Source organism: Athalia rosae, chromosome 2, assembly GCF_917208135.1.
Source record: "Athalia rosae chromosome 2, iyAthRosa1.1, whole genome shotgun sequence".
NCBI classification, from domain to species: Eukaryota; Metazoa; Arthropoda; class Insecta; order Hymenoptera; family Athaliidae; genus Athalia; species Athalia rosae.
The window spans coordinates 4,827,543-4,851,407 of NC_064027.1; the positions used below are offsets into that span (position 1 = coordinate 4,827,543).

Below are 23,865 nucleotides of genomic sequence, written 5' to 3' on the forward strand. Positions count from 1 at the left end.
CTCGTACACGCACGCGGTACGTACCGTACGCACGTCAAACGTGGATTAATTAGTTTTCGAACACCCGGAGTACCGGAATACCGCGTTATGCGGTGTACCATAGCTATATACACGTATACGTATACGTAAGTATACATATACATGTATTATAAATTTCCCTTATTTTCTGAACACGAGGTATGGAACCGCGCATACAGTCCCGCGGTAGACGCGGAGCTTTAGGTCGCCGCTAGCACCGGGCGTCCGGACCTCGGGTCTACCCTCTCATTTACCATTTCGTACCTATAGACGGGTACAGCAGCAGCAGCAGCAGCAGCAGCAGCAGCAGCGGCAGCGGCAGCAGCTACGATATACCTATATAATATAAATATATATATATATATACATATATATACGCAACGCCTATCGTATATATCTATATATCGGTCATGTACTCGCGTTGGGTATGTACGACGAATACATACACGAACATAAGTGAGGGCGAATGTCAGCGTGCGTGAAAATGTGAATGTATATAAATATATATATATGTACGTACACCTACCCACGTACACAGTCGTGTATATGTATACATGAGATGCTCTTCCGCACACAGAAGAGGAATCGCGCGTGTACATGTGCGTACATATGTGTTACAAGCGTATGTAGAGATATGTTGTACGTACACGTATGCGGGATATATTTATATCGTACAGGCGGTAGGCACCATTGCTACCAACGGAAGCTACGCGAAGTACGCGCGAGACCGGCCCTCCTCTTGTGTCTGCGAATGAGGTGCTCGCGGGGGAAGATTGCCGCTGATGTTTCTCCGCGGTGTTCGTTCGCTCGCTCCTTCGGCGACTCGCGGTGCGGTGCGCGGGTATAAAAGAGGCCTCCACTGTTTTGCAAGAAATTAAATTACTAGCGAGAAACACACCGACGCGTTTTCAACGCCGGATCTCTACAAGCTACCAGTCTACCGCTAGGCGTTTCGGTCGTCTAGCAGCAAAACGTAGGCAAACTTCGACTTCGAATCCCGCGATATATATATATCGAAGGGTTGCGGGGCACGTGCGTACATCGCAGCCTGCTTGCGGAAAGCGATAACGATCCGCCCTGTCGTCGTTGTACCTTCGCTCCGTTTGAATTTTCCCCACCTTTTTTTTTCTTTTCTCTTACAAGGTAGCCGAGAAGGTGCGGCGTGCATTTTTCTTCTTATACATTTAGAATTCTACGCTATTTTATATGCACGCAGATTGTCGATGACGACGACGACAGGCGATTGGTCGGAAACTGATCGCCAATCGATGGGTGTAATATCATTCCGTATTTACGATTTTAAATCGGAATTATATAAATCGAGACGTATTTTGGTTATTTTTATTACAACGAATTGTGAGAAGCAAAAACGGAATTCAACGAGAAACGCAAAATGGCGACCGGTCTACAAGCGTACAACGTCACACGAATTATTCGTTCGCGTTGAACAAATAAATATTGCGCTCAATCAGAGAGAGAGAGAGAGAGAGAGAGAAAAAACGAATTCTATCGTAGAAGTTAACACCCGTTACATACCTATGTATTACATATCCGTATAATGTATAGGAAGTTACGCGTAAATTTGTGTATTGTTTACGGTGGGAAAACAGATGAAGTATAATGTACATTTTTCACACGATATTATGCATATAATTAGAATTTTAACGCTGGTGAATAATTGTACATTCTATACGTACGATAGAAAATTATACTTATAGCTCAGGTCGTGTGTTTATAAATAATCAAAGTTTATGCGAATCGGATGAAAATTTTCACGCTACATAAATATATAAATGCAGATCGAAACTGCAGCGTCTGCCGTTGGTATATTACAATCGTTAGAACGTGCACTTACCTATTTCTCATTCGCCGTTTATCAATTCCCACGTAAAATTCATACAGATTTCCAATAAACATATCCTACATATCGATCGAAAATGTTTAAATACACGTCGATCGTATGAGAATGAATATACAGTGTAATAAGCGTATAAGTATAGGAGGTGTAGCACGAGAATGAAATTTTCCGATGATTAACTAACCGTCAAAGAGGGTGTTAATTGCTTCCCCTTGTAATACACATGGTGTGCTGCATGTGGATCGCGTCGTGTCGTCCCGAGAATTGTTCCGTTCACGGAACTATATACGTGGTGCGTATTCGGAGCTCTGCGGGTTTTGACACACCCAGCGTTACAAACACCAAATTAGCCAGCCAATCCGTCAAAAATGTAATTCTTTTCTTCCAACCCCTGACGCCGATGGGGCTGCACCTCCTCGTTTTCTTTATTTTTTTCACTTTGTTTTTTTTTTTTTTTGGTCCGGGGAATTCCCGACGTGTAAGTGGTTCGGAAATGGACCACGTGCGCGCGTTATATATCCGCAGTGTACAGCTGTATAATTGTACACCGGTTTCGACTTTTGTTTAATTTTTTTTTCTTTTTCTGTTTTTTTTTTTTCTCTCGTCGCTTTTCACCGGAAATACAACTTTGTTAACTCTTACACAGTCGACTGCGGGCGATACTCGCGCTGCCGGTGCTTGAAAGATTTATTTTATATATCCACCCTCGATTCGAGTCCACTATAAGCCCGCGCTCGTGCAAACTTGGTTAATATTTTATGTGCGTGTATGTATATGTATATAGGCGCGGTACATAGAACCACATAGAACTCGCTCCTTGAACGATCAATCCATCTTCATGATTATTCGATTGGCTGAATTTTTTGTTTATTCATTGTATCGACGGGTTTATTTTTTTTTTTTTTATCCAACGTTGTCCTCGTATTTTTACATTTGACGAAAAAAATGTGACAATCTCTTGAATGAGATAAAATCTCTCTGCACATGTTATGCATATATAGGTACGCGTACTTTGCCCGCTGCCGTATAAGTGCCGCCATTTTATCTTCTTCCGTTTCCATGCATGTGCAGAGCTACAGGTACAATAATAACACGTATACACGAAATGTGCGGTGTATTATAACTGCGATCGGGTGTACGTAAAGCTACGGTGTTGAGTGATGATTCAATTTTCGTTGTCCGACGAAAAGCGTAAATACTCCATACGCACCGCACCGCACGCCGATAGATATAGCCGAATTAATTAGCTAATCCGTCAAAAATGTAATCCCAGCGGTTCGCCGTCTAGTAGTCGGAGGCGTGAAGTAGTTGTAAAAAAAAAAAAAAAAATAAATGAATGAAAAAATGGGCAAAAAAGAAAGAAAGAAAGACAAAAAAAAAATGTTGAAGAAAATGCCGTCAGTTTGTATACGCGACGAGATGTGCCAGCGTATACCGGTGTATATACGTGGTAGAGAAGCTGCGGCAATGGTCCGTGAAAACCCCACCGACGCTTGTTCCGAAGTAGGCGCGCTAGCTATGTTAATTAAACGCGCGTTTCTAGCTGACGTTTCTTATAATACAGAGTGTGTGTACGCTGCTTCTTCGTTCCCGCCCTGGCCCTCGCGCGAGCCCTTATAGGTATAGGAAGTGCCAAACGAGGCATAAATGGAACAGGGAGAATGAGCGCGTTGGAGGAAAAAATAGAAGGAGAAAAACAAAGCGTAGAGAAAAAGGAAAGGAAAAAATAAGGGACGAGGGAGTCAGGAGCGAAGAAGTGAGACGCGCACGAAGGAATGAGAGAAATGAAATAAATAGAATTAGACCAGCTAATAACACGTCCCGTAGGAAACCCGGACCACGTGCGGGAGCGCTTCGCACCCCTCGAGGGAAATGTCTCAATTTTTTTCTTCTTAAATTTATAGGTTCGAAGGCGCGGGAATTATTAGAAGAGCGCGAGCTCGATTATATACGCGCGTCGTTTTATCTATCGACGTATATGTATATAATATGTTCTACACGGTGCAATTAAAAATTCTGACCTACATTGTACAGATAATTTGCATACGGAATTCGCTTTTCGTTGGTTTCATTTTTGTTTCTCTTTTTCTATACGCCAATTCTGATACCGCACACTTTAACGTCTCGTTGGCGATATTTCTGATGGAAAATTACACGCACGTGAAGAAATCGGCGAATTGGTCGTATAAAAATTATGGGCAAAAAATAAAGAAATCATCATGAAAACTAGCAGCAGCATTGCGTTGAAATTGTAACGCGACACACGCAATTGTTGTCGGTTGCGTTATAATCACGGTAAAAATTCTTAGAACAATTTACACGCAAGAGTGGAGAAAAAATCAGAGCGTTAACTCGATATGATCGATGGGTATTGTGACTTCGCTTCCGGTTCTTCCGCTGCAGATTTACAGGTATCCAGATGGTGCGTGGAAATTTGGATTGAAAGAAAATGAATCAAATCGCACATTGTTCTATGCGCGTTGACCGCGAGGGTTTATGATCAGTAGTATATGGAAATAGGAGAGCCGCGCGCGGGACCGGTTTTAATTAGAAAGCCAATTAATTAAAAAAAACTAAAAGTATGTGCAGGTATAATTTCGGAACTATACGCGCTATACCCACGTCAACGTGACACCACCGACGGGCGTATACAGAAATTTCTTCAACTTTTGAACACGACCCCATTATGTGCAGTCTAACGCGCTGCCGCGTGGGTGTCGAGATGATGGTTGCCCACGTTTCAAAAGCAGAGAAAATCATGAAAAAAAAAAAAAAGAAGAAACTAAATAAATGAAACATTTCTCGCCGTAAATTGGGTTCTCTTTTCGCTCTTCGCGAATCTACATGTTTCTGTGAAAGGCGAATCCTCTGACTAGGTTTCTGCATATCAATGAAAATCGAATTTCAACATTTTTGTTCATCCAATAAAATAATAGCGTTCCGTCAAATCGGGGAATCGAGACGTTTCGCTGTTGAAATTTGTCGGGTGCGAGTTAATTTTTTCTGAAATAACGGAGACTCACGCGCGTAAGGAATTTTGCAAAAATGCAAATACGTCGCGGTCATACGAAACGATACGGAGAAAAAAGTAAAAAGTTCTTCAACGAGGCAATCGCGGCCACGTTTTCCTACGCGGTACGTTACAGTGATAGTAATAACGTGAAATTGGTGGGTGTGCTTTCACAGCACGCCCAGTTGTCAGACGAGCGCTACTACTGCGTCTCGGCCCGAGGCCAGAGACCGATTGTGAGTGCCGGGACGGGCTGCTATTATTATTTTCCTTATTGTTGTTATTATTGTTAGTTGACGTTATCGTCATTATCGTAGCTCGTCGGGGTGGCGGTGCCGCCATCTCTGGGCGCCGACCCCAACCCTCTTGCGCAAATTTTATGCGCCCTTCCTTTTTCGCTGATAAATGTCAGCGTTAATTTTTATCGACCGAGGAGGACGAGAATCCTCACATTGAAATAATGGCAAGACTTCGCGATTGGATTAGCCGATTAAGCTGAATTTGCTTTTTTATTTGACGATATAGCACAGCGATAATTAAGCGTAACAATATTCAGTGATCAGAAATCTGTGGAATAAGAAACGGTTCTGAGAAAATAAGCCTCGTAAAATTTCAAAGCAAAGTTAGAATAATGTTAGGAAAAACTTATGTATAGAGTATTTAATCTAAACGCTTATCGGATAATGATAACTGTTAGCACCGTAAAAATTAATAAGGTTACATTTGGGTTACAATTTATTATTCATTTGGTTTTCGCCCCATCGTGCGAAGTTTTATCGATGTGCGGGAAAGCAGAGTCGATCGGGGAAAGGAACAAAAAAAAAGCGAAAAACGAGCACCGAATTACATATGTGCGTAAAAGCCACTCGGATGACTGACGACGTATTCCGGTAATCGCCGCTTTGGAATACGCGTAAAAATAATCTACCCATCACCGATTGTTGCGAATAAATTCTACCATGTAACTACGATTCTACAGGATTCTACGAGGCCTACGTCCGGTAATAAAATCGGCGTACGTCGAGTCAGCCGAGGAATATCAGGCTGGAAGCGCCTTTATCTTTGTTTCGAGTGCACGAATTCTTCGACTCCTCGTTGGAGGCGTGATAGACACGATCGACCGCCACCTTCTCCATAGCCGCCGCCGTCAGCTCCAATTCCTCCTGAAAATGCGACTTGTTCGTCTTGTGCGGACTCTCGGACGCCCGCTCCTTGTCCTTCTCCGCCATAGCTTCCCACTCCGCCTCCAACTCTTGCAGCAACATCTCCCTGTCGACGAGATCGACCTTGCTCCAAATCGCCTCGTCCTCCCGCACTCTGGTCTCCCACAGAGTCCTCGCTTCCTCGCTGCAATTATCAACGGTCGATTCGTATTCGTCGATCAGTATAATTACGGCCGGAAGTGGGACGGGAATTTTTGGAAATAATTTCGCTCGTTGTTTTTTTTTTTTTTTTCTTTCAAAGACGTAAAGAGGAACACGGAGACGGATTAGAGCGCCTTCGTGGGTGGGCATCGAGGGATTTCGGAGTTTGACGACATGGCAACGTGCCACTTGGCGCGTCGCTCCGAACTCCGTTCTTACTTGGCAGGAAACTTTAATTGCGGGTCACCCTAAGGGTCAGGAGTCCTCGACGCGATCGGGGTGATTCCGATTTTTTGAGACCCGATCGCCGTCGATTGCGTTGGCCGCGATGCGGACATTTCGTTACGGACGTACTCAAATTTGTTTTCGACCAATTCCAAGGCCTGGATCGACGCCAAATAAACCAGAGATTCAATGAAATTGCGAACAACGCGGACAAACCAAAGGGGGTGGAATTAATTTTGGGACTTCGTGAGAGGCGGACGATAATCGCGGTGAATTAAACGGCCGACCGATCAATTGGCGCGAAAAACCGCATCGGCGGGCGGTTTGAAATATCAGGAAAAACGAATTGAACCGGATAACAGAAATCAGGGGATACGAAGATTCGAGTATACAGCGGACGGGAATTTCCAGAATCACGCCGCGAGGATCTATCGCAATGGGAGTAGTTCCGAATAAAAATAAACACGCAAAACTTGTCTGAAGCGAGTCACAATTGGCAAGTGACAAATCCCGTTGCGAAATATCGGCTTGGCTTTCGGCCTGCAGAATTCAACTGCACGTCAAAATATAGAATTCGGCACGTTAAATGGGTGATTCACGCCGCTATAAATTCCGGCGTTACCCTGACCACAGACCTCCGTCGGTTTTGATCAGCGATTAATCGCAGCGCTAATAATCGAACGTCGAGCTCACCTGTAGATCAGGTGTTGATTTCCCCCCGACTCCCTCTTGTCCATCAGTTTGATCCTCTCGGCGAGTTTCTTCATCTGCGACCTCCTCGCCTCGTTGTTCATCCGGATACCCGACTCTTTGAATATTTCCACTTCTCTCTGCAGTTCGAGCCGGTTACGCATGTCCCTGAGGCGGAGGGCTTCGCTCCAATTTTGTTTCTTGCAAGCCTGGACTTCCCTGCTCACCATATCCTGTATCTGGTTTATCAGCTCGTGGTGGGCGAGGAAGGAGGCGGGCCGTTTGTTCGGGTCGTCGTACTTCCAAGAGAAGTTCAAATTGTCGGTGGACGAATTTTTCTTGTTGTTGTAGCCCGGGCTCTGGGGCTGGTGGTCGTCCACGGCGTCGTCGCCCCGCTCCTCCCGCTCCTCCCGCTCCTCCCGCTCCTCGCGCTCATCGCGCTCATCGGCCGCCTCCTCCTCCTCGCCACCATTTTCCGAACGAGTCTCCTCCGGTTCCTCCTCCGCTTCCGTTTGCGCCCGCGCCTCCGATCCCGGTGCGCAGCCCTCGGCCCCGGCCTGCCTCAAATTCGTGTGGGCCAGACTCCTGAAGGAATCGGCCGAAGACCGGTTGAAATGCCTTCGTTCCGAGACCGCCGCGGATCCGGAAAATCCCGCCGACTTCTCCTTGAGAACGCGAACGGACGATTATACGGGCGTTAAGCTCGGTGGGCATGAAAATTTTAGAATGAAAATTTGTCTCACCTGCTCGTCTCTGTGACGGCCGTACAAAGCGGCGGCGGCGGCGAGATCGTCGGAGTCTCCTCGGTTGTTGTACCTGGTGGTCCCTTCGTCCACGTTGTTGTAGGAACTCTCGTAGTGCCTTCTTTCGCCGGCGGGTTTAACGGGCTGCTCGGAGAAGTGTGCGAAGGAATCGACGTTGGTACCGTAGATGGTGTGCCCTTGGAGATGTCGTTTTTCCCCGTGATGCCGGTTACTCGGATCTTCCCTGCGCCCCTGGCAGTCGGTGGAGTAATTCCTTAGATTGGTTTCCTCCATGCTAAGCTGGGAGTTTCTGCAAGCATCAATGTGACGTTCGTTTTCATAGTGACGGGGACAAGATGTAACCGAATCGCAAAGACCATTGCACGTTCGATAGCACCCGTAATTATGCGGGTAATAGAGGGCCTTCTCCGCCCTTTTACTCTCGAGTTTTTTCCTCAGATCTCCGACCGACTCGCCCTCCTCCTTCCGGGGAGACGCCGCTCCCTTGGACGAGAGGGATCGCTCGATCATCTCGCTCCTCTGATCGGCTTCCTCTTCCCTCAACATTTTTCTCAAACTATCTCGTCTCGCGTGGAGTTTCTCCGCCTTGCTCGCCCCCTTAGTCGGGCCCCTCGAACTCCAGGAGTCGAAGTGGTGCGCTAGCCTCGATTCTCTTTCGAAATATTTTGCGGTCTGCAAATTATAATCAAATCTTCTGCAGGCCTCGTTACGCCTTTGCGCCGCTAGCTGATAATCTCTTTCGCGAAGACCGCCGACCCTGATGAAAATTCAACATTTTAACGATATCAAAATTTTTGCGTCTCTATTCTATTGTTTCTCTATTTCTCTTTCTTTCTCTCTGTATTTCATCTGTACGGGTTAGTCGAAAAAGCGGTTATTGTTTTTTTTTTTTTTTTGTCCCATCGCATCAGATATCATTCAATACAAAAATGAATGCGATTATTTTGCTTCACATTTTAGCCCTCGCCCGCGCTATTCCGATTTCGATTCCAATTCGGAGCGAAATTTTTTTCACGTCGTACGCGGCGGTCGCGAGTAAGACCAAAATAGAACGTTTCTTCGATTATTTGCATTCCTAAAAAATTTTTTTTCATTCTCCTCTCAATTTCCAGAGGCGCGAAAATCGTCCTAAGGATATACTCGATAGTTATAACTAACCCCTCGCAAACGAGATTTCGGGACGTGTGCAGTAACGCGATGTGAAAAGTCTATTCGATATAAATAATAATGAGACGAGTGGTCTCTCGCGTGTCTCTCATCGGCTGATTCAAAATTCACGTACGCGAACGAGATCGAAAAGTAGAAGTAGATTCGAGTGTCGACGGATCCGAATAGCTCCGCCGATATGAATGAACGTGTTCCACAGATTTACGACTCTGATTACCGAATCCGAATTACCCCACGTCCGAAATCGTGCGGATCAAAAAAAAAAATTAATAAATAATTAAATAAAATTCCGCATACTGTAGTCGAGCTATCGCGACGAATATTTCGATGCAGACGCGTGTCGCGAATGCATATTTTCAGAAAATCGCACCATTCAAAATTTGACCATACAGTTGAGAAGGAGAAAAATGGCGCGGTGACGGTTGCATGAGCTTATATCGTTGAATAAAACGTGGCGGGAGTGTACAGTGTGCAGTTGTTGCTGAATAACGTGAAAATTGCATTGTAAATAGAAGCGTGTGATACCGTGATTCGGAATATACAGTGGTATAGCTCTCGCGTGGAAGACGCGAGGATACGTCCTAGAAGTCGGTCTATTTTTGACCTCGCGTCTCGTGACGTCACGCCCCAAAAATAGCCCCCAAAAACGGGGGGCGGCGGTTACCGCGTCCCCTCCGCGGGTTATACGGCAGGTCTCGATGTCTCCACTGGATTCGAAAAAGTGGCGTAAATCCAGTTATTTCGAGGATTCGTCGGAGGCGCGTGGACGTAACGCGACGTTTACCTCGAATCGGAATATTTCACATCGCGTTTGACGAACGTCGGCGTATAATATCGCGATCGCCGCGGATACCCCGTATCAAATCGCCCGGTATGCGCGAGGGCTGCACGAAAATTCGCAAAAAATAAACAAAAACAAACAAACCGAGCCAACGAATGAGATAAAACAAAACGCATATATATATATACATATATGGCGAACGACGTACTCGCTACTCAACTTCTAATCGTTATCGGAATTAATTTTTTGTGATAACCGGAGCGTATTAAAATAGGATAAGAAGGGAGTCGTTTCCACGGCGAGTAAAGTATAATTACGGGGGCAAGAAATCGCCCCAGCCCTCGACGGCCGAGGAGAAAAAGGCGTAATAAAACGTAAAGAATAAAAGAAACTACGTCGTCGCTCCGAGAGGCGGAGTACAGTGTTTGAACTCAAATTCTCCTGGTGTTTCCAAAGAAATTTTCTAATACATAATATCGAATTTCGGTGGCGTTAATTTTGACAAAATGCCAGCACCCGGAGGTAGACAACAGCAGCAGCAGCAGCAGCAGCAGCAACAGCAACCTTCGCAAAGGACGACTTTCAGGCCACCTTGGGTCAAGGAGGGACCGAACCCTCTCCCGATGCCCGCCGCCCCCTGGACTCTAAATTCCAGGAGAGAATCCAAAACGACGTCCGAAGAACCACCGGCTTTCACCAAAGTCACTCTGAAGGTGAGTCTGACGAATTTGATTGTCATTTTTGTACGGCAATCTCGAGTTTTCGGGTGTCCGATGTGTCGAACGTCGCGCGTCGCGTCGATTGTAAACAAATCGGTATAGGTATACAGCCGAGGTAAGAGCAAAAAACGGAGGCATTCGATCTGCGGTACGTGAGTCGGGGTCGCGACTCGCCGCGGAGGATGTCGAAGAATTCGCCTCCCGGAATAGAACGCGCTCCGCCGTTCAGCAGGTGGGTTAAATTGTTTACGAAAATTCGCATAATGTATATACACTTATGTATATATACATATCGTAAACACGGGGACCGACCCGCTGCTGCACCGCGCGCGATAAATTCGACCTTGGTAGCGAACCGAAAAAAAAAGTTCAAAAAACGAGGGAAAAAAAGATGTCCGAATAATCGATCGATCGCGATTTTCGGATCATCCTTACTCCACGGTATATTATAAGTGAGCGTTACGTGCGAACGGCTTCGCGGGTCATGATTATTTAAAGCCACACGTTTATTTCAAATACTGCGTGCGGTGCTAGCTACTGCGGCCAGCTGCGTCTACCGTCATTCCGCGTGTAACGGCTTATTGTTGGAAGAGAAGAGTATGATATATGTATATATATACCTTAAGAACGATGGATAACCTCTCACGAATCCTCACTCGATAAACGATACATACATAGACATACGTATCTACAAAGTGCATAATTATAACGCGGATAAATCGATCGTTGGGCCTAGCTTATATGATATAATCGCGGGATGCCGCGTTGCACCTGACGTACCGCGATCGGGCATAATGCGAAAGTAGGGTCAAAGAAACGCGTAACAACAATAATATTGGGGAAGCCGGGTTTATTTAAAGACTCGTCTCTCGGCCCCCTACCCCCTCCCCTGTAAATGACGCAAGTCTAATTTGTAAGAGCGCGTTAGTGAGCGCGTGCAACTTACGACGAACTGGTAGAGCGAAAAATTGTGCTCCCGATGGGAGGTGATTCGCGGATGAAGAAGATCAATCGATTCCTCGATCGGGATAAATGATACGAAATATATAGAGAAACCGAAGCGCGGGCTGTGAAAATATTTTTTTTCGTATTGTACTTATAGTTTTGTTTTTCATCTCCCGATCGGGAATACGAAGGAGAAAATAATTCACCCTCCTACGCGCGAATCGAGTTCGTCGCGCTTCTGAATAACAAATTGGAATTTTCGACGCATCTGGACGGATGGATTTCTGGGCATCGATTACGGCGGAGAGGAATGACGACGTTGACTTTTGGCACGTACGTATAGAACGTGAATTCGCGCGAGATATAGGCCCCTTGAACGACCGACGGTAGAAGGCGGATAAAATAATTCCAGAGAATAAAAGTGTCAATGGAAAATTGCTAACGGCGAAGGTCGCGCGGATGAGATCAGTCGGGCGATCAATTTTTAGTTTATTATCCAAAAGTCATCAACTCAACGTAAGGCGATCCGCGGCTAGTCCCGCCGGAAATGTAGTCTGGCGTTATTATATTTCGGTCGCAACACAGATTTCGCAAATATAATCCCGATCCGGTTTTGTAACCCCCGCAAATCGGCGCCTCCGTATACTTTCGATTTCACGATCAACGAAAGCGTTGCGCAACGACGCGCGGAGTATAGTATAAACGCGCAAAACAATTGTAATTCGAGGGACGGAAAGTCGAAATTTCCTTTCAATTTCCGTGACCAGACGTAACAATACGGAGTAAAAAACGACTCGCTATAGGGTCGCAAGTGAGGCAAAGACGAATGTACAAAGTAGCTAAAAACAACCAACGCTACAAATTTAACCGCTGGGGTCGTTAATCTTTTTCAAAGATAGCGCGACGTATTATACTCATACCTACGCGATATTCGAATAGAATTTATTTATCCCGCTTCGATTACGAAAATACGGCGCTGGTATTTTTTCAGCGCCGCAGGTGACGGGGACCGTACTCTGGACCCGGGGAAGAGCTAATATTTTCCCATTTTTTTCTCCCTCGCAGAGCGTTCCCAAGCCCGTAGAGGCCCCGATTTGCCCACCTACGTCATCGGAGCCGCCGGCGCCGCGAAAGCAAAGCAAGATCACGATCATCCCGTCACAGCCGAACAACCCCCAAAATCAGTCGACGCCTCCGACGAACACCAGACCCAGGGAAAATGGCAGACACGAGGCCCAGACGAGACCGCAGTTGGAACGACAAATCCGAGTCGAAAAATCGAGGTCCAGAGCGGACGTCGTTCCCTTATCGAAAAGCGAGAGCACGACCGGTAAGGATGCGCATGTGTCGCTTTCGAAGCCGTGAGATTTGAATGTTTTCATCGAGGGTTTGCGTCGATCGGGCGGCGTGCGAGCGATTTTTCGTACTTGTTACGTTGATAGACGGGAAAAAGGTGTGTGAACTTAAACGCAGTGCCGCATATTAGGATGTCGGTAGCCATATAGTGTGCGTGTAATACATACGAACGTATAGCAAAAGGTTTCAAGGTCGAAGCCAGGTCGTGACTCGTTGACGATTTACGAAGTGTGTCGATTTTTCAGATACGACCGGAAGCTCAAGCTCCAGCTCCAGCTGCTGCCGCGAGTCTGCGGAGATAAAGCAATTTCATGTAGCAACTGATGTATCACGATCGTACATAGCGTGGATTTATATATAACGCGTGCAAAGAATCGGTAGAAATCACAATACGCGCTTTTAAATAAAATTAGGAAATACAGAACAAAGCGAGTGATTGACGGGTTTGGATTCTTAATCCGTGATTTTCGGACTGACGTAGAGTAGTATCGATACGCGTCTGCGAAAGGTAATTGCGTAGTTGGAAGTAACATTGTTTGTCGTCCTGATTCGAGAAGGAGAGAGAGAGAGACACGTACGATTAGACCTGTGATTTTTAAACGTAGCTATAAATACCGCCATTAGCCGATGTTCGATCGGACCTGCGACGTATAATTGAAAGAGCGCGATTCAGTTCCGTGTTCGCTGGCCCGGCGAATGTAGTCGAATTGTACGTGCAGGGGCGCGATTTTTTACCGCGGTATACCGATTTTTAATCGAACGAATTTTCACGCCCTCTGTACACAGGAGCGCCGACCTTGTCGAAAAGCTCATCGAGGGCGGCGATCCCTCCGCCACCCCCGCCCAGGCCGCCTCCTCCGCCCCCAGCCAGAGTTATCCTCAAGGATTTGCCACCCTTGAGCGATCGGCAGAAAAAAGTTTTGGAGGCGTTGAAATCGAGGCCGAGAAAACGACCGGATTGGGCATGCATGATGAAAGAGGTCGAGAGCGAAAGGAAGTTGAAACACGTTGTTTGTAACGACAGGAGCGCTCCGATTTTAGAAAGGGTAAACAAAGTCGCCGAAGACCCCGCGGGTGAGTTGAGTTTTCACGAATTTTGGCGAAAGATGTTGTCGGTTATTCGTAGGTAGACAAAAGTTTCGGTTTCATTTCGTTTTTGTTCCTTTTTTTTTTTTCAATTTTTTTTTCGGGATATATTCCAGGCAATGCCCATTTTGTGTTCGAATCAGAGAAGTCGAACATGCACAACAAGCTGCTGCAACAGATCCAGTCGGGGGTGAAGTTAAAGAGCGTGAAAACTAACGACCGGTCGAAACCGGTGTTACAAGGACTGAGGAAATTCCGTAGGCAAATGACGATCGAAGAACAAATTCAAAAGGCTGAAGTAGCCCCCGTAGACGAGGTGGTTCCCGACGAGATGGATGACATCGACGCGGTACGCGACGATCTTCAAAGTACCAAACAGATGCTCGCTCTTGAACTGAGAAATAAAGAGGCGGTCGAGAGAGAGAACAAAAGATTGCAGGCGAGACTTTTGAATTTAGAGGTAGAATTGGAACGCGAAAGGTCCCAGAAAACTGTTCAAGAGTACAAAAAGCAAGATGAGAAACTGGCGGAGTCGTTGAGGCTGGAAGCCCAACAGGCGAGACAGGACGCGGAACGTCTGGAGAAGGAGTATGCGGCCGTTGCGGAGGAAAAAGATAAGGCGAAGAGCGAACTGGAAGAAATGAAAAAAATGTACGCCGCGTTGGAGAGACGCATGAAAGCCGGTAAGTTGCGGCATTTATGAATATAGCAATTTATTATATGCAAACATTTTCACAAGTTGCAAACTCTAGGTATACTCGAAATTTCAAAGATCGGACGGCACCACCCTTACAGATATTATTTGGAAAACCTCTCAGAATACTATCGCACGTGAAACATTTAAAAATTGGTCAAATTTTTATTAATTATATTTCCCCCCTAATCCCTGAATCCCGCGAATATAGTCGTAGAGTCTGACCCGTCAAACCCTAGATCAGATTCCAATTCAGAGTTAGAAGTAGATGAGAGCGCGGACACGTCCTGGTCCAATGTTTCAGGCATGGCGTTAGCTGGTTGCCCAAGCGCTAAGGATGTTGCCAAAATAGCTTCTCAAAAGAGTATAGATCAACCTGAATACGAGAGCGAAGAAGAGGAAGAAGAAAGCAGCGAAGAAGAGGAAGATGTCGACCCAAAGATAGCAGCTGAGAAACGTGTACAACGGGAGCTGAAGCTGCTCATTACCAAGATCAAAACGTTCAAGTACGTCCTGCGCATCGGGTTTATGGCGTACATGTTGTAATGTAATTGAGAAGTTTTGATACATTATTCTGTTACATTTTTCAAATAACAGGGACAAAGCAGCAAATGCAAAGAAAGAACGGCATGCGCTGCGCGAGCAGATCAAACAGCAGCAGAAATTATTAAAAGAGGAAAAAAAGAAGTTCAAAGGACTGCAGAAAGAGGTAGACAAAATGGCTAAACTTATGCACGAAGAAGAAGATGAGGAGGAAACAGAGGAAGAAGAAGAGGAAGAAGAGGAAAGCGAGGAGTCTGATGAGGAATCAGAGTCCGAAGAGTCAGAAAATGAAGAAGAATCTGAAAGCGACGACGAGAACGCTCCGGTAGAAAATCGCAAGAATGTATTACAGGTAATATTATTGCGAGTTGCTCATGCAAAGATCAATTAGTTTGGTTATCCGACAAACCAGTCAGCAGCTTACCCTTGTCCTAACTCCAATTTCTGTGTTATTGTCTCAGGGACAAGTGAAGAAGCACGAAGGGCGTCTAGCGACCTTGAAGAAAGGTAACTACCTATTGAAGGCAACTGTGGATCGTTTGAAAGATGATTTAGCAAGGCAACGTGAAGAAAGCATTACTTTACAAGAAGATTTAGACTCTGTCTTAGCAGAGCTAGGCTGATACTTTGCGAATAGTCCAAAACATACTATACACATACATACATAAATACTCAAATAATAATAGTAACGATAAAATTATAAATAACACAAGAAAAAACAAACGATACATACATTATTACACGCTAACATACTGTATTCATTATTCACTTTGTGATTAGAGCCATTTAATCTTGTGATTAAAAATCGAACTCGACTACAAAAAAATCAGAAGGTGTAATCAGCACAAAAAAAAACCTCAGAAAGACCAAACTTTTTCGCACAGTTGAAATTTGGACTAATCCTGCGGCAACACCCCGGAATTATTGACCAAAATAGTCAAGATGTGTTGGAAAAAAAAGGGATTGGCTTCATGAGGTGAATAATATATACATACGCAGTAGCCAAAATACGAGCGTAGACGTCGCTTCATGAGGTGAATAATATATACATACGCAGTAGCCAAAATACGAGCGTCGACAGACGATTAAAACTCCATATACACGTAATTTTAACTAGCTAATACTCAACATATTTATATTGACGAGGCTATTGTATTTTGATTTTGCAATTGAACTGTAAGATATTTTTTAATAAAGAATATTGGCTGTTGACCTAACGCTCTTATTTCGAGGCTAAATGTACGCCGGCACTGAAAATCATTTCCACTCACATTTTTCTCAACTCGGGAGACCTCTCACCTTTAAGAGCAGTCCTTAAGCCCCTGCGTATATTTTGCACGGATTATGAAATATATTGTAACACTTTGACACAAATTACTAATTACATTATCGGCGAAACAAAGTAATGTGCGATCTAAACGAACAACTTATTTATAGACGGTTAACGACGCCATAGCTGTTTGAAATATCGGTACTACCAACGTTATCGGACAAAACTCTCTAGCAACCTTCATTTTTTTTCTTGCTATGAGCATTGGCGTCACCATCAAACTTCCACGGAAGAATATGCGTCGCGGCAACAAACTAACGCGAGTTTCAAATTTTTAAATCTAGTGATCTGACAAAAACTAATTTGTTCTTCGTCCGGTTGTTTGATGATGGTAAAGAGAGACTTATGCAGACGCCTATATTCAATTACTCTTATTGAAATTACGCTTACGAATGATCATCCAGACGGTCACGAAATTTAGTAATTAAAAATTACGTTTGGGAACCAAGGTATTGCTATGTCTATTTATAAGTTAGAGACGTTACATAGTATTACATCATAAATTGCTTGCTTTTGCATTAGTTATTAAAATAATATTTTCCAATCAAACAATGTTGATTCTGTCAGTGGTGAATGGTAAGTTTTTCAATGCAACCAATGCATGTAAACACATGCTTTATTATACTCTTGTAGATTATGTGCTCTGGCAAGTAAGCTATATATGGTTGAAAACTGAATCAAGATATAATTATTTTCATCTGGGATTAGGTACTTGAATGTTAAAATACACGTTTCTTTTTATAAATACATTTTAAACTAATTAAAAAGAAAAGATTAACCTGGTCATCGGATACTTTGATCCGTAGAAACCACTTGGCGTAATACTTAAGTTTCTAACAACGAATGCTAAATACAACATAAGTATACATATGTATATCACTGTTTGATACCTTAATGAGTAAATATGAACTTAAGTTTTAAGTTCTTTGATTACAGTCTACTGATCACACTTTCATACAAATAAGTATTTGTATCTCGATTCACGATTACAGCGTCCATTAGCCATTTTTTTTTTCATTTCACAATCATCGGGATCAAATAAGGAAGGAATACAACTGAGGAATAATCTTCATAACAGATATCATAATTTACATAACTTGAAAAAAAAAAACTCGTTAGCAGCTATTTTGCGACTATTATTCTTCATTAAAAAAGACATTTGTGATGATCATGAGAAGATGTGGGAAAAAGTGTTCGGTTCGCGATGTGCATATAAATCATAACATATCATTTTAAAAAAAAATTCCATACGCGTAAAAATACAACGGATCTTATACGACTAACAGCCACCGAGCTTTTACTTGTTCACCTTTTCCTCAACAAGTTTAACGTCGGTAACGTGTAAGTTGTGTACACTTTTAGCAGCAAACTTGATAACAGCTTGCGTAGAAACTTGAGTGATGTGTCTTAGGTCTAACCTTTTCAATGCTTTACACCTGCTAAGGTGATCAAGAGTGGCTTCCGTCAGAAGCTTACAGTTGGACAGGTTCAAAGAAATCAAATTGGAGAGCATTTGAGCTGGAGCCGTAGTTAGCTGAGCAACACCGGCATCTGAAACTCTTCCGCATGACGATAAGTCTAAATATTCGATATACGGTAAATGTTGAGCGATATATCTCAGCGCTATGTCAGTTATATCGCAGCCAGCCAGAGAGAGAGTTTTTAAATGTTTTAAACGTGATGTCTTGTCAACTAAACCTGGTCTGGAGTCGGTGGGAGGGCTTAAAACTTCTCTTAAACTAGCATCATTCAGACCTGAAACGTGACTCAAATCAAGACTCAATAGCGGAGGGCACGCACAAGTCTTCAGTGCACATACACTGGACCAAGCACAACCATGTAGAGATAAAATTCTCAGTTGGGGCAGTCTATCCAGCAGCCAAGCCAACTGTCTTTTTGTAACGTTTGTCCAATCAAGACATAAGTTCTCGGGCTGTCTCCGAGCAATACCTGTTAAATGGGTGGCGAGCAAACGCATGTGAGCCATATCCATTCGTTTCCATAAAGTTGGATCGACGCTGAACCGAGCCCACGTTCTACAGACCGATGCACAATTAGCTAAATCTTTCATACTTAAGAACCTAAACACAGCCAGCATCGCTGTTTTGTCATATACTAAAACCTGGCCATTGACGTCTGATCTGGATTTCGTTGCTGGGGGTAGCTGCATAGGCCTTACTACTACGTGCGGCCTCTTTAACGATTTACTAGTCGAACCTGTCAACTGTATAGCCAGCTGTGTACGTAATGCCGTACGCTGTTCGCCTTCAGCTGGTTCCCGGTCGTTCCAAGGCTGTGGAAAAATTATTTTTCAACCGTTTACAGATCACTCAACACTAAATATCACATGAATTATACTCTCCAGGTATCAAAAGCAGAAATAAAGGGAATAAAATAAGCTCACCTCAGTTGGATCCAATCGATGTCGTTTACTGGGAGTCGTAGCCCTCTCGGAGTCAGTGGTAGGTGCGGAAGATGCTCCACTGGAAACAGAGATTTTTCGAGAACGCGCTTTGAAATGTCGGGGTTTGTAGTCGAGGTGTCTACCGCTTTCACAACACTCAGGGCATTCCCAACTGTTGGGGAGATCCTCGTTCGCCAGTCCACCTTGACCAGCATCTGGCAGACAATCTGGATGCACGATATCGTAGCAAACTGAACACTCCATCAGAGTTGAAGGCGCAGTTGACGTTGGTTTCCCTATAAAAAAGGATTTGTCAGGTTAATACATATAAGGAATTATATGAGAGCAAACGTAACCTACACGAATTTAGAATTTTTTAAAAATACCCATAAGTGGTGCTGGTTGCAGTTTCCATCCGTCGAGAAGACAAACTTTACAGGCAGCTGTCACAGGTAGCATCGGTCTCAAACACTGTCTCATATGGCATGTTTGCTTAGCCCTACCCGTACCACCAAACTTGACCATATCGTGGCAGAATGCACATTCTCCGCAATCTGACCTAGTACACGCCTCACATTTCTTGCATCTAGTACGTCTTCTTCGGGGAACTCCTGGCTTACTTTCCTTCAAACCATCCGATTTGTCTTGCGATTGCTGCCGTTGGAACTTAGTGTAACTCTTTTTGTTGGTTCGGAGACGTTCCTGCAGTGACGAAAAAAAAAAGTTTGGATTAACTTGTTGAAAAGAACTATTGGAAGGACGCTGCAAATGTTATTAAAGAAAAATTACTCTGTCGGCAATGGTCATTGCTGGTGGAGGTGGCAGTACTGGACATCCTGTGACAGCTGCATCGGGATTATCATGCCTATGTTGTTCCACGAGGCACCTAACGTCGTGAATCAGTGCTACTGGATCCCTTATGAGCTCAGGAACATTTTTCTTTGTAGAAGGAAGGGAATGCAGGTACATGACGATCGCTTTCAGGCCATGCAATTCGAACGGTGTTAGATGCACGTGTTGATGAGGTTTGTTAATTTGATGCAGACTCACATCCTGAATATCCAAATGACTTCTGTCTAACAACACATGGACATATCGTTCCAGAACATACCTGTAATAGATCTGGGAATTTAATATTGAAAGGGGTATGACATTCTGCATAGTAGTCCCAACAAAATTATTTCAATATTAGCAGCCAAAGACATGTTAGGTTTTCAGCTCACCATAGCATCTCGGTGAAGAACGGATAGCGAAACTTCTGAGGAACCTTTGTATGTTCTTCAACTTGGGCAACTTTCAGTTGTTTTTCGATACCGAAACTGTGCAGGAAGTTACCCCCAAAAACCAGAGAATCCTGAGGTGTGTAGACAGCGTGAATCCAGCCCGTCGGAATGAATAATGTCATTCCTGCGGAGAGACTGATTCTGCCACATCTGTCTACCATGTCACCAAAAAATACATCTGATTGTTTGCCGCTTAATACCCATTGCTGATAGGATGCGAGGTTTTTTTCGGTGGGAGGTATCAGCCAGAATATTTTTCCACCACGAAGTATGTGGTACCATACACTGGTCCCCCCAAAATCGACGTGGAAATCCGTATAGCAACCCTTGACCGACATTAAACAATACTTTTGTACTTTTGGATACATCATATCCTCTAACAAATTCGTAGCTTCGACTTGCGCATCCTTCAAATGCCTCGGCCATACAACATCGACCCAATCAACTTGTCGTACGACAGTGGGTGATTGCACGTAGTTTTCCAACCTGGTGTGACTAAATTCCAACGATATTACATTTAGCAAACGATCCTTGTTTGGATCCTCATAATACTTTTGCCATTCCTTCATTGTCATATCTTCATTTTTCTGAGTATTTACATCCATAACGTCCAAAATACGCTTTGATCCTGGAATTGACATCAGAATTATAATGATATACGAAATGTTGAGTGAAGAGATATATCTGCGACACATTAGCATTTGCTTTTTGATTTGATACTGTTTCAGATGCCGCCAAGGATTTCACTAACCCACGCAAGTTCTCACGTCGTTTATGGAAAAGTTTGAACTCGGTACACGCAGACCCAGTCCAGTTTTGTCTTTGAATAGCAAAGGTATGACGAGACCGTGTTTTTGAAGGTAATTGAGGGTTAGTTCAGAACCCGTCATCTCGCGAAAAAGTCCAGCAAAATTACACAAGTCATATCTGTCACATACAATCTTTTCATCAAGTTGAAAAGTCCTTCGACCCTCAATGTCCTCATCTCCCAGTGTCCAGTCATCTGTATAATACTTCCTCGTTCTTTCACGCTGTAATTGTCAAATTTTAAGTTTGAAAATTTGACAGGTTATCTAACAAAGGAATAATTCGAATAACTTTTTGTTTACCAATTGACGCCTTCTCGGCATAGCAGCAGGATCATCGGCCATTGCAGACATGCTCTGGGAAACGTATCACTGAAATATGTCAGATGAGCCTAGCCAGAGTCGTCGTATGTGATCGTTATCAGTCTTCAGATAATTGTTAACAGAAACCTCGTCTATTTTTCACATGTCACCCACCATAAACCGTACTTATTACAACCATCTATTTGATTACACTTTCGCGATAGAAGGAGGGTGCCATTTTTAATGTCAGTTTTGACAACCCAGCGTGAGGAAGTTCCCTAGTTTCCCTTAATTAACAATATGATCCGTAATTAACGAATTTAATGAATTATTATTGCACGTTATCTTCTTATCATGGATATGAACGAGAGGCACTTCTGTTCCTTTCACAAAGATAGATTTTATCCGATAAAAGGGAAATCTTGGCTGAATATCGACGTGAAACCAATGATTCTCATACAATCACAAAAGGAGCCCGCGGAACTTGGTGGAGGATGCAGATAATTCTATACAATCGCGCTATACACAGGGAGCACTGCCATCCGCGTTCCAAAAGATGAAAGAGAGAAAAACGAGACACGTCAATCGTAGATGGCAGTACGTTTACCACCGCGCGTCGGCATTCGTCCGATTTGAATCGTTTGATCGATAAAACACATTCGGAAAGAGCGTAAAACATACTTTCGGGCTACTATTTTGCAATTTATTCAACGTTGTGCTCAATATATAAATAATTACTAAAAAGAGATTTTGTTGGTTTTGTTTGGGTTATAGATCCATAAAAATGGCACCTAATGTGAAAAGAAATTCAAAGAGTCTCAATCATCGGGCGCAAATCACCACGAACCCGCAACAAGCTATTGCGGAATACTTCATATCCAAATCGGAAAGCAAAAATATCAAGTGAATATAATTCTGTTTACTATCCTCCGACTTCTTATGATAAGTATTCGATTTATTCAATTCTCAAGATATCTTCCTACGTAGGAAATTGTCAGAATGGGACGTAGCTCGGATAAGTCCGGCTGCGGAATTAGTGAAGGCACGACGCGAATTGGACTTAGCGGAGAGTCAACTCGTGGAAAAACAGAGGGAACAAGCTGAGAAGCGAAAAGAAATGGACAAGAATTGGGCAGAACTCAGGAGGAAGGAGCTAATTTTCCGCCAGTCTTTTCAAAAATTTAACAAATTCGCTAAGGAAAATCAGGATAAACGAGAAAGGGCTGAACATAAAATTGCCGAAGAAATCGCACTGCAAAGCAAACGCAGAGAAGAGGTAGGAAATATCGTGGATTCAATTAACGAAAAAAAATCCTCATTGAATATCCATAGCGCACCTTCGATGAGTGAGATGTGGAAGCGATGGGAAAACCCTGTTTTTAATTCCAGATAAAAGAAATGGAGGAAAAATTGAAAAGCATGAAAGATATCAAAGAAAATATGGAAAAGCACGTGGCGGATTACGGAATGTTTCAAGATTATCTGGAAAAAGTCATCTCTGAGACGTCGCAGTTCGAAACAATTTCGGAAATATTAACGAGATACGAATGTCTGACTGAGGCCAGGAAAGAGCTTTCCGAACGTCAGGATCAAAATCTTCAGGCGTTGGAGGACGCGAGCACAGAAATGGTACCCAAAATTCTAATAGTCGGCTATTTTGCGTCGTTTACTCGGACAAAAATCTTTTCCCGTAACCGATAAACAATTTCGTGCATCCATTTTTTTCGCAGGTTCGTCTAACGGACGACAAGGCACAGAAATTGATAAACTTGAACAACCGATTAGCAGATTTACAGGGCAGATACGACAGAGCAAAGATGAACGCCCTTCGTTGGGAAACGGCGGTGCAACGAATAAAAGAAACGACCGCTGCGAAGCACTTGGAGTTGACTCAAGTACGCGCGTGTTGCTGGAATGTTTATCAGCAGATTTGTAAACGTAAAGGAATACCGCTGGAAGTGGATCGCGAGGATGTCGAACACCAGTTGGTCCACATAAAACGAACTATTCTAGAACTAAAACGCATCGTACGCGTCGCTCGACGAAGGGCGCTAATAGAAGCTAGGGCAAAGGAGGCGTGAACTGACCTAACTTGAAATAATCTTACCCGAATAACTTACCGAGCACATCATTAGAGGCTGTACGCGCGGCTCCAGGAAAAGAAGATCTATAATTAAATAATTATTCTCGCGTGGCCTTGCGTTGCTTGTATCGTCCACTATACCTTGTTGTATTATCAATCTCGTAATAAATTACAAAACGCACCTCACCAACGATACAATATTGCGATAAAATTGAACCTTACAGCGCACAGTTCACTATTCATATCCCATGACATCATCCGTTGGAGACATTTGAAAGTTGTTAAAATTCAGATAACTATAATATTCAAATATTGGCACGAAATATGGCGTTTATTCTGCCGCGAGATCGGAGGGAATAAAAAAAACTAAAATTTATCTTATTGACCCAATTGGACGTTTCACCGGATAGAACGACTACTGGTACCGTCTTTGCAT

At 43.8% G+C, this 23,865-nt stretch overlaps 4 protein-coding genes across 10 annotated transcripts; 2 read left to right on the forward strand and 2 right to left on the reverse strand.

Moving 5' to 3' along the window:
• Positions 1-5,363: 5,363 nt before the first annotated feature.
• Positions 5,364-16,687, reverse strand: LOC105692254. Of its 4 annotated transcripts, none has more exons than XM_048651474.1 (5): positions 16,492-16,686; positions 13,065-13,187; positions 7,909-8,686; positions 7,169-7,830; positions 5,364-6,233 (listed from the first exon to the last, which is right to left on the reverse strand). In XM_048651474.1, the coding sequence occupies exons 3-5, from the start codon at positions 8,473-8,475 to the stop codon at positions 5,912-5,914; spliced, it is 1,551 nt and encodes a 516-aa protein (XP_048507431.1). In that variant the 5' UTR covers positions 8,476-8,686; positions 13,065-13,187; positions 16,492-16,686; the 3' UTR covers positions 5,364-5,911. The 4 variants fall into 4 exon arrangements, with proteins under 4 accessions (XP_048507431.1, XP_048507432.1, XP_012266750.2 ...); XM_048651475.1 differs by having other exon boundaries at positions 16,520-16,684; XM_012411327.3 differs by lacking the exon at positions 13,065-13,187 and having other exon boundaries at positions 16,492-16,687.
• On the forward strand, positions 9,261-16,432 carry LOC105692338 (trichohyalin-like). Of its 4 annotated transcripts, XR_007277290.1 has the most exons (8): positions 9,261-10,590; positions 12,607-12,871; positions 13,684-13,971; positions 14,100-14,666; positions 14,889-15,183; positions 15,275-15,572; positions 15,682-16,196; positions 16,255-16,432. XR_007277290.1 is itself a non-coding variant. In XM_012411471.3 (7 exons), the coding sequence occupies exons 1-7, from the start codon at positions 10,384-10,386 to the stop codon at positions 15,841-15,843; spliced, it is 2,082 nt and encodes a 693-aa protein (XP_012266894.2). In that variant the 5' UTR covers positions 9,261-10,383; the 3' UTR covers positions 15,844-16,432. The 4 variants fall into 4 exon arrangements, 3 of the variants coding, with proteins under 3 accessions (XP_012266894.2, XP_012266895.2, XP_012266896.2); XM_012411471.3 differs by having other exon boundaries at positions 15,682-16,432; XM_012411472.3 differs by having other exon boundaries at positions 9,271-10,590; positions 14,982-15,183; positions 15,682-16,432.
• Positions 16,688-16,990: 303 nt separating the features above from the next.
• Positions 16,991-22,021, reverse strand: LOC105692337 (jmjC domain-containing histone demethylation protein 1). The gene is made up of 7 exons (XM_012411470.3): positions 21,347-22,021; positions 20,989-21,268; positions 20,178-20,865; positions 19,744-20,065; positions 19,341-19,656; positions 18,955-19,250; positions 16,991-18,843 (listed from the first exon to the last, which is right to left on the reverse strand). Exons 1-7 carry the CDS (start codon positions 21,395-21,397, stop codon positions 17,848-17,850), a joined length of 2,949 nt encoding a protein of 982 aa, XP_012266893.1. The 5' UTR covers positions 21,398-22,021; the 3' UTR covers positions 16,991-17,847.
• LOC105692256 (coiled-coil domain-containing protein 42 homolog) lies at positions 20,919-23,586 on the forward strand. Its single transcript, XM_012411328.2, has 5 exons — positions 20,919-21,072; positions 22,121-22,249; positions 22,334-22,622; positions 22,736-22,975; positions 23,077-23,586. The coding sequence occupies exons 2-5, from the start codon at positions 22,131-22,133 to the stop codon at positions 23,425-23,427; spliced, it is 999 nt and encodes a 332-aa protein (XP_012266751.2). The 5' UTR covers positions 20,919-21,072; positions 22,121-22,130; the 3' UTR covers positions 23,428-23,586.
• The last annotated feature ends 279 nt before the right edge of the window (positions 23,587-23,865 follow it).